Source organism: Chaetura pelagica, unplaced genomic scaffold (genome assembly GCF_000747805.2).
Source record: "Chaetura pelagica isolate M959 unplaced genomic scaffold, ChaPel_1.0 scaffold192, whole genome shotgun sequence".
NCBI classification, from domain to species: domain Eukaryota; kingdom Metazoa; phylum Chordata; class Aves; order Apodiformes; family Apodidae; genus Chaetura; species Chaetura pelagica.
Window position 1 is genome coordinate 894,249 of NW_009952570.1, and position 10,583 is coordinate 904,831.

At 43.6% G+C, this 10,583-nt stretch overlaps 1 protein-coding gene across 1 annotated transcript in view; it reads right to left on the reverse strand.

Moving 5' to 3' along the window:
• Positions 1-2,885: 2,885 nt before the first annotated feature.
• The window catches only part of DBR1 (debranching RNA lariats 1), an 8,091-nt gene continuing 393 nt past the window's right edge, over positions 2,886-10,583 (reverse strand). Inside the window, exons 2-7 of the mRNA XM_009993535.1 lie at positions 10,466-10,546; positions 8,171-8,256; positions 6,650-6,874; positions 5,738-5,818; positions 4,166-4,311; positions 2,886-3,661 (exon numbers count right to left, since the gene is read on the reverse strand). Of these exons, the coding sequence (XP_009991837.1) occupies positions 2,983-3,661; positions 4,166-4,311; positions 5,738-5,818; positions 6,650-6,874; positions 8,171-8,256; positions 10,466-10,546 (1,298 nt within the window). The 3' untranslated portion in view covers positions 2,886-2,982. The remainder of the gene's footprint in view (positions 3,662-4,165; positions 4,312-5,737; positions 5,819-6,649; positions 6,875-8,170; positions 8,257-10,465; positions 10,547-10,583) is intronic.

The following is a 10,583-nucleotide window of genomic DNA, read 5'->3' on the forward strand; positions in this document are numbered from 1 at the left end:
CCCGCCTCGCTCTAGACTTGTACAATATCTGGTCTTCTTTACCTTAGCCCCCTGTGTTCCACACCCTGAGCCCCGGGGGTGCTGGTTCCACCCACCCCGTTGCTCCCGGGAACAACCACACGCGAGGAAGGGCCGTGGAAACAGCACAGGTCGGGGTGATGCTCCTGGCGAGGGAAGCACAGGTTTGCCAGCTGTTGGCACGTGCCGAGGATAAAGGCAGCACAACAAACACAAGTGGACTTTAATAGCTTTTAATACTAAAAAAAAAATACTCCACTTCTGAAATAAAGCTATCCCCCTTTTTTTTCTCCCAAGTAGATGGACAACACGCTTGGAACACAAGACCTGTGTGCCAGCCTGGAAGGAAACAGGTGAACACCCTTCTCAGGCACTTTACAGGTAACAGCAAAACTTTTTAGAGTTGTTTTTCATACACTGAAAAATCTGATACAAAGGGCTGACAGAGAAATGTTTTCCAGATGTTTCTTACTAAACTTTTTAAAAATTCAGCAGTTTTCAAAGACTCTAAAGGTTCTTCTTAAATAGGACTGAAGACTCCCCATCTTAAAAGCTGAATAAAATGTGTCAGCCTTCCTTAGTGTTTTACATACTTTTTTGGAGCAGATGGGTCTTTACTGGAGAAGCTTCAAGTTCAGAGCTTCAGTGGAATTCTACATGCAGCAGAGGATCTTGCTGACAGGAAAAATCCATAATGGGACGAGAGACCAGGAGAGGAGGACAATTCAAACTGCAAAGAGGGGGTGAACAACTGCAAGAAAGGGCACAGTAACTCGTATGTAGGTCAGACATGGTTTGTAGTCTGAAAGATTTTATGTTAACTATGTTTACCAGCTGCACTCTGCTCAATAATGTTGAAGTAGTTTATATTTTTAAAAAAATAAAATTTTAAAGATTCAGAAATCAGTGTTCTGTCTTGTCAAAGTATCCTGCTTTCTAAAAAGCCAAACCACATTTACCAGAAAGGGGGAGACATGGGACAACACACAACAGTTTGCTTTAAAAACATATGAAATTAGACTAAAAAGTCTGTAACCTACATCTTCCACTCCAGTTCACAGATAATCTGGCAGCTGAAGACCACGCTCAGATTTCTTGGGAGAGTTTTCAAGTTCATAACACAACTTAAAATACTTTATTTCCATTATAGTCTTCAGACTTCATCAGGCATGCTTAGGATTTCAGCATGGCAGACACAGGACCCTTAAAGATACTCAGCTCTCTTCAGCAATCTAGCTGATAGTTCAAAGGTACTTCAGATAACCTGAGGGTTACACCAAATGCTTCCACTTTTCATCACGTATGACCACAGCTGTCTTTGGTGGGTGTTTGGACACACCAGCAGGTACAGAGGGACACAGGAGCAGTATTAAGTGCCACACTAATCATTTAGTCAACAACACAGCATCCTCTGGGGGGAAAAAAAATGTGAATGGTATCAACTCACTAGTATGAAAGCTGTTCATCAGAACTGTGAGAGCATTCATTTTGCCATTTTCTAGCCCCTGAATACTTAATCTGTGTTTAGTTTTCATAGTGTGCTATTGCCAGAAGAGGAACCAAGATGAATCCCAGAACGTGGAAGTCATTTTAAAGTCTTGTCAGTTGTTTCCCTGCTACAAAACTCTCACCAATCCGTTTCACTCACGATTCCCTGCCCAGTTCCCTGTTCCTGTCAGGACGTTTCCTTCTCCACAGTGCCTGTGCCTTAGAAGAGTAACAGCACCCAGGGTTTACCTCTGCTCTCAAGGGCAGCACAGTCACGAGGGAGTCCTGCTCTGTCTGGACTCCCAAAAGCTCAGCAGCACAGAATTCCAGCAGAACTTGACTGCACGACTTACGTCCTATGTCATTTGTTCTTGAAACACTCTCCTGATCATCAATTCCATAGCTTTTGTTATCCTCACAGCCTCTTAGGCCAAAGGAGTGTCATTTGTTTACTAAGAATTCAGGGCAAAATACAGCAGTAAAAATAAATCTTCCAAGAGGATCTATATTCTGGCAGCTCCTGCTCTCAGTCAGCTGAAGGTCATGAAGGTACTTTGGAAGATTCAAAATCCAGTTTTAGGAATTGGACAAGTTACATACTACAGAAAAGAAGTGGCAGGAGAAAACTTAGGCTAATGATAATGGCAGCCATTACTGTCGCAGGCAACTTAGAAACATCAACCACCTTGTATAAAAAATACAACACAGGCTTAATTAGTAAGAATTGAGACAGTGATGATGTCCACATTTAGGAAGCTGTTCAGCCAGACTGCTTGCATTTTGTGTCATTGTTCTCAAGTTGTCACAAAGAGCACACGAGTAAGTTTTTAAGAACAAAGATGCACTCTTTCATGGTTCCCACAAAACTGTCATGCTTCAAATTAAGAGACTTGGTCCCCTATCAAAATTGTAATTAAAAGCCAATGCTGGACAAAACACAATTGTTTCCGACCATGAAGTTTTTCTATGGCATGAATATCACCAGGAACAAAAATCTTCACTCTTCTACTGCTGTTTTGCTATCATGGGAATTCTACTTTCGAATTTAGTTCACGGAGTTATTGCATATGCTACTCTGTATTAAAAGTTCAGTATAAAACAAGACAACAGCAATAAAATCAAATCATTCAGTCTCGTAAGCCAGACATCCTCTCACTTTGACTTGAGTTACAGTTTGACAGTCCTTTTCTTGAAGATACCCAGTATACATTAGTAACCAAGAACTGAAGCAAAATCATCTGATTATACATGAGCTTTAAATCCTTTAACAAAGTACTTTGTTGGAAAAGTCTGTTTCTGACTTAGCTGTTCAACCCAGATAAATATTCTTCCCTTTGAGAGGTTCATACGACCTCTTCAGCTCAAGCAAAATGAGTAAGATCAAGTAAGATTAAAAGCACAAGCAGTTCACCCCAGTTCTCACCACGTTCCCATGAAAAGGTGTGGAGAGAACTTATTGATACACCACGTGAAATATTATTCTGTTTTATCTTCATCCTCTGCAGCATAGATGGCTTGATTCCTTCTCTTAATTTTTTTAATGCCACTGTTCCCATTCTCACTGCCACCAACACGCTTTAATGGTCTCTCAGTTAAGCTCTTCTCTTCCCCCTGCTTGCTGGCACCAGATTTCTCCAGCTCCTCATTAGTGGAGTCCATAGCATCATCAGATGACACTGCCATGGAATCCGGCATGATCCGGATGTCAGAAAAGCTTGCAGAAAAGTCAGGAGGATGATCAGGGGAAGGATCTACAGAGCATGTACTCAAGTCTTCATCACCACCTTCTTCATCCAGCATTATTTCATCTGGATTAAAGGATGAAAGTCCAGAATTATCTGTATTATATTCACTGGGTTCCTCTGCTGACCCAGTACTGTCCATCTCCTCTTCCTCCTCCTCATCTTCATCCTCACCCCGTGCTGAGCCCTCTTCTTTAGCTTGCTGGATCCTGGCATTGATGTCAGTCAGACCAAACTGGGCACAAAACTCAGTGGTCTGAGGGTTGATGGTATGAACTGGTTTCACCTGTTTTTGGGGCTTGCTGGGATCATAACAAGCAGCTGTCAATGTGAAGTTACATGGAATTTTGAGGTCATGATTCAGCTCTTCTAACACCTCTTTGATGGCTTCTTCTGTCACACTGTAATCCCACCTAAAGAAGTGTATTAAGTTTAAACATGTGCTCTAGTCAACAGGTATTTCCTGTTCCCACTGCAAAGAGAAACTTTTAAAGATAGGTAACAAATTAATTTTAAAACAGACACCTCACTTCTTACATGATTTCTCAGGAAATTAGGTTACCTTAGGTCAACACTGAGACTCCCCTCTGCCGACCCAGGATGTGTGGGGCAGCCCACTCCATTAGCATCCACCCACCCACCCCCAGCATCAGCCTCATTTCTGGTCTCACAGTGTAACTGGCAAGAGGATCAGACACTGCCTGGATTTTGCCCCTCAAATGGTGGTACAAGGTGCGTCAAACAAAACTAACAGCCCACGCAGAGCAGTAAAGAAGTGTGTATGCTCTGGAGCACAGGTCTTGTCCCCATCCCCAGCCCCTCTGTTCACCAAGGCATTTAGCAAGCCCTACAGACATGGCAGGCTGGTTTACTTCCAGCAAAATCCCACTTTCCTCTCTACCTTGCATACAACTTACTTTGCATGGAGACCATTATTTTCAGGCATATTCCAGGAGCTCTGAGTCACATTAACAAGACTGTTGGTGGCCTTGAGGACTGCAATCCACTCAGCATCATACTCCAGGGAATCACCTGCACTAGGATCATGTTCTACATCTATTATCTGTTTAAAATAACACAGAAACCAGAGGAGGTGACTTATTTCTCTTGACACCAGAGACTGATTCAAGTTTCAAGGGTTACTTTCATGGTATAGAGTTTTTTAATTAAGTTTCAAGTACACTGAGCTAGAGGTCTCAATCTAACAAGTCCTTTCAAGTTAGGCCTACACAGAAGTTTAGAGCAGTAAGGGGGCTAAGAAATTACTATCAACACTAGTGAAAAAGGCATTTCTGTATTTTATAGCAGAACACCCTCCTTCCTACTGCCAGCCACTGGGTAGTTAAGCAACTCAGAAGCCAGAATTTGCCTACTTTTAAGTTCATGCCACCTTCTCTATTGGAAATACATCAGGAACTGATAGGAACACTAAGTGACATTAACCCAAATCAAACCATCCACTTCTGCCAAACTAACCTTATGAGATAGTTTTAGAAAAAACAAGCAAACCAGGATACACCAGAGCTACACACAAGTGGATCATCACATTACTGGAGGATGTATTATTTCAGATCAGTTTTGCTACAGGGCTTAAAGTCTGCAGTAGTACCCCAGTGTACCTTTGCAGAGCAGAAGCAATCCTGTCTATTTCTCATACTCTCTCCCATCTTTAAAAGTAGCTACTAAGGGAACTAGATCCCACCACACACCCAAAGGACAGGAAATGAACCATCTTCTCTTTAGGTTGGCTAATAAAAGCTACCTTGAAGTCAGACTACTAAAACACTTGACTGCATTTGAAGAACAAGCTGTCAGCAGCTCCTCTCTCCTAGCAAAGGGGCTTTAAAGTCATCTATCCCAGAATTTAGAGCTGGCATTCAGGAAGGCCATGGACACCAACAGTGTTTAGCTCCTGGCAAATCAGTTTGGCACTCATGTTGAAAGTTCCCACAACCTAGACCTCCTGCTTGTCCACTGCCCTTCCTAGCCAAGACATACACCCAACAAAAAGGAGCAAAAGGACTTCCTAGAAAGTCATATCAATCCTTCCTGGAATCCCCAACACTGAAAGGGAGCTGCAGTAGTCAACAATTCATGAGTCCAGATCTGAAGAAAGAGGCATTAGTTGACCCAAACTAAACTGTGAAAGAAGAGCCTCAAGATGGGCTTTCTTCTTAGGTCTGACATTTGTCAAAACACCACATGAGGAGATTCAATTGAGGAGAAAGTAGAGCTACTCCTCCAATTAGTCAACTACTTGTTCTAAGGTGGAAGGAAATGGAAGGAACAGGAAAACACCAGGCCTGCATGACAGGACACAAGGTCTGCTTAATTCAAGTCAGTGTCAAAGCCATTCCATGCATGCACCATTCCTACTTTCTTCCCAGTTCCTCCGTTTATCAGAACTATCCTTCAGCTCGTGTCTAAGCACAGCACTCAGAAGTTCAGCCAAGTGAAGTACTTCAGAAGTGAAAACACATGGTCCTCACCTGCAGAAAGTCTCTGTGTGGCAGGCATTTATCCAGAGCCAAAAACTTGGTTGCTTTTGGTAGCTCCTCTTTGGAGTTTGTCTAGGAAATAAAAAGTGTTAACAGAGTCATTAGCACTTCTATGAAACCTGACCATTCTAAACAACTTATAGAGAAAGATTTAAAGGCTCATTTATACAGAAAAAGACTTTCTGAAATAGAAAATCAGCATAGGATTGTAAGAGATGAGGGGACAAAGAGAAAGACACACTTCACTGAAGACAAAAAGGACACTGGATAGAGATGAAGATAAAGCAAGAGCCACACATCACCCTTAAGCAAGGCAGCTTAGCACACCCAGCCCTGCAGCAAATCTTCTAACATCACTGGAAAGAGACTTGTTAACTCTAGAAGCTCTAAAGTTACATTTTTACAGCTTGCAAATAAGAATAGCACATCACACCAATTTCAGGAATAACTCAAACCAAAAGTTTCTCACCCACAGGGGCTAGTTTTTATCTACCCAGGCCACAAGACAACTTCATCTGCCAAGCCTTACTACGTGTATTCCCACCCCCAGTTAACCAAGATCATCTTTTCAGTCACTCTATCAGCTGGTTTTGAAGCTGTCTCCTTCCCCAGTGCAGTGGGAGAGAGAGTGCTTTTCTATAAACTTCAAGCAAGAAGTTTCAGGTGCATTAATGTTAGCTGCCCCTGAAGAAAATGAGGTATTTACATCACTGATTTATAACATCTCATTACCTTGCATCAGGCTACTAGTCTTAACACCACTTGGTGTTTTGTGGCTTAAGCTGAGTTTTGCTAACTGAGCAAAAACATTAAGAAGTTGCTTTTCAGGACATTGTTACCTGCATTGGAATTCTAAAATGTGCTCAGGACACATAAATTCTTAATTATTTTTTTTCCCTTTACCTGGTGTTGCATGAAAGCTGCAAATTTAACATGCAGATGTGCTGAGAACCAGTAGGTGGGTTTCAGATGCTGCAGAAGCTCTGAAGCAGCCGGGCTTCCTAGTGTGTTGCTCTCCACCTCTTGACGGAAGAAAGATTTCATTTTTAGAAGCTGATTCTTGTTTCCATAGTGATAGATGCTCCTTGGCCAGTCATGGGACATGAATATATCAATTGGACACTTTAGCTGTCAAGCCAAAATGCATGCGGGGTAAATAAAACACGTACAATAAAGAAGTTTGCAAATTACACAGCACAAGATGGAACACGTGTCATGCGTTCTACCTCAGACCTTGGCTGTGACCAAGAGCCTCACTTTCAAAGCAACTACATGTACCACCAAGCCCCATCTTTCAGGTGGCCTTTGAAGTTGTCAAGGGACTTGTCTCCATGGTTTGCACTACACTTTCTTGGGACAGTCAGCTGTGGTTTAGATATAGTGTCTTATAAAAGAGACTGTAGCATCACAGGGAGTGTCAGGCACTCAGAAGACAACTCTTAAAAATTGCAGCTACAGACCAAGTTCTCTACTCATAATCTAAGACACCTTCTTCCTCATGAATTTTTTATAACCTTTGTTTAAAAGGGATAATGGCTAGGCATGATACTCCTCCTCAAAGGAAGCCCCCTTCAGAAGTCTAATCAATGTCCTAAGCACATGTTGCTTTGATATCAGCATATTTCCCTGGGCCATATCAGAACACACATCCAGATCAAACCTGTGTCCAACTAGTAGGAAACTTGCAGCGAAATTCATCAAACGCCGTACAATGATAGCAAACAACCTTTCTCTTATGTTCAGCAGCCCTGTACCTACTGAGCACTGAAGTGCGCAACTGCAACCCCAATAACCATTCACAAGCTATTTACAAACACATCTGTTCACACCACAGCCTCAGCCAAGCCCTTGTGACAAAGCTGGGAGTAGGCAACAGCTCCAAAAAGAGAGGCAATCTGTCCTTTGAATTTCTCACCCTAGAGTCAGAAGTACTTCAACCACTGAAATTCAGGATCAGCTGGCTCAATTTTGATTAGTTAACTTTGTACCAACCACCTTGCATGTAGCATCCATCTTTTTAAAGCTAACATGAAGCTGGAACAGAGGTGCAGAGCTGGAGTGCCTTCAGTTCTGTTAATTTTATCCAGTTGAAAAAAACAAAGAGAAACAAACAATAATAAAAAAACACTCCTGCCTGGGCCTGCTGCAGACCATGTTTGCACTGCTGCACAAAGCACTGGAGATATTCAGGAGGAACAGCAGTGGAATAACACCCAGCATAAAATGGGCTGACCTGATTACCTGGGAGTTGTTGGCAAGATTTGCTATCCAGTAGTGTACTTGTTCATAGCAGCTTCAACATCTTCTAAATTAATGAAATTTACCACTGCTTATATATAATTTTTTTTACCTACCTGCTTGAGACTTCTAAATTAATGAAATTTACCACTGCTTTAAAAAATATATATAATTTTTTTTACCTACCTGCTTGAGCTTGAAGACCTCAATGTTCCTCACATGGTAAGCACTTCTAATTGTTTGCTGGTTGTATGGTGGGCTCTCAAAGTGGCCTGCAACATTGAGAAAAACAGTAGTTGCCTGCAGCAATAGTTGCCTCCTAACAAATTGCAAGCTAGCTTCTGGTGCTCACCTGAGAGCAGCCCCACACACAAGGCTGCCAACACTTACAGGAGACACTGCATTTCCTTTACATGAAGCTTACACCAACAGGCTGCTATAATTTCAAGGCAAATATGTTGTAAAAATAAGTCTACCACAATGAGCATTTCTTCCATTCTGTGTCTTATTTTCATAAGGAATACAGGATTGTATGTCATTCAGCCAGGGAAAGAAAACAAAATATGAGCTTGACTTCAATACTGAAAACGCAGGACTCATTTGAAAGGAGTAACTTTTGGAAGAAAGATTTATGTGCTGAATTCCTGAGTGAGGTTTTGTAGCTCCCTGGTGAGGAGACAACCCTCACTGCTTCCCCACACCTCCTTCTTCTGCAGTTTTAGGCTGCACGTGCAATCACAGACCTGCAGAGCTGTGTGCTGCACGTGTAATACTAATGTACATGTAACTACATGTAAACACATGTAATACCAATGTCATGGCTACACATGCAAACATGGTGGCACAGTCAAAGACCACGAGGTGAACAGGAACAAGCAAACTTTGGGTATTGACACAGTGAGAGCACTGATTAGCCAGTGATCAGAATTTAAGGTAGGACATAACAACTCAAAAGAAGTACCATCTAAAAGATCACAAAGCACTTTCTGTGTTTCTCTGAGAGTGCTGCCACCAACCATGAAACCACAGATAGACAGATCCAGCAGCAGCTGAAACATGCCTGTAACTGCCCACAGCCACCACTGGCTCTGGAAGAGCAAACATGTACCCTGTCAAAAGGGACATAGTCTCCAACTTTGCCTTTGGACAAAGAAACCTGGAGGTCCTATGTACTCCTGAAAACAAACAGAAAAATTACATTCAGGGTAGCTAGCATTACTGGTAAAAAAGTCTAATCTCCCACATGCAATATTCAGGTATACAAACTGTATGCCTGAAAATAACAAATTTAATTAGCACTGATAAGTATTGATGAGAATCAGGTGTTCTAGAAAACTAGTTCAGTACTTTGCAGCCTGAAAGCTTCTCTGAAGCAGGATGGTACTAAAGGGGATGTTACTGCACAGCATTTGTAAGTAAGAGACCACTACTTCATGTGCCAAGAAGATCAGAAAGACTAAACTATGGTCTCTTTGCTGACACCAGGTATCACCTGTGAGAAGACCCTCCCAGGAAGGACTCCTAAATACACATCCCCATAACCAGGAGGAACTGATCTCGAAATGTACTGACACTGAGTTGCAGCTCAGAACACTATGTTTGTACAATATCACACTTACAAATTGGCTGTTTCACACAAGGAAAACCAAAGCCTCACACAGCATGTTAAAAGGACACTGCCATGGAAAAATCAAGCCTGCTCCAACAACACCACTCAAAAGGCTCACTGCTTCCTGATGTGGTGGCCAGGCAGCTCCCAGCTCATCTACCACCTTCAGAAAAATACACATTGAGCCAAGAGAGGCTTCCAGCATAGGAGTTGGTTCAGCAAAGAGGAGAAGGTAGATAGTAAATGATCCATGAGCCAGCAGTGTGTCCGTGCTGACAAGAGGGCCAATGGAATCCTGGGGTGCATGAGGAAGTGTGTGGCCAGTAGGTCAAAGGAGGTCATTGTCCCCCCTGCTCTGTTCTGGTGAGGCCACGTCTGAAGATCTGGGACCAGTTCTGGGCTCCCCAGTTCAAGAGAGACAGGGAACTGCTGGAGAGAGTCCAGGGGAGGGTGACAAAGATTATTGGGGGGTTGGAGCATCTCCCTGATGAGGAAAGGCTGGGAGAGCTGGGGCTGTTCAGCCTGGAGAGGAGGAGGCTGAGGGGAGACCTTGTTCATGCCTGTAGGTATCTCAGGGTGGGTGCAGGAGGATGGAGCCAGACTCTGCTCAGCAGTGCCCAGGGACAGGACGAGGGGCAATGGGCACAGGCTGGAACGTGGGAAGTGCCAGTGAAATATGAGGAGAAACTTCTTTATGGTGAGGGTGACAGAGCCCTGGGACAGGCTGCCCAGGGAGGGTGTGGAGTCTCCATCTCTGGAGATACTCAAACCCCCTGGATGCAGCCCTGGGGAATGTGCTCTGGGCAATCCGAGGCCCCTTCCAGCCCTGCGGACACGGCCGGACCCTCCCGCACGGCCCTGTCCCGCCCTACCTTTCCGGTAGTCGTGAGACTTGAAGATGCCCGAGATGCCGCCGATCCGGACGCCGCGGAACCGCACCACGCCCGCGTAGCCTGCGGAGACGGGAGGGCGGCGGGTCACGGCGGGGGC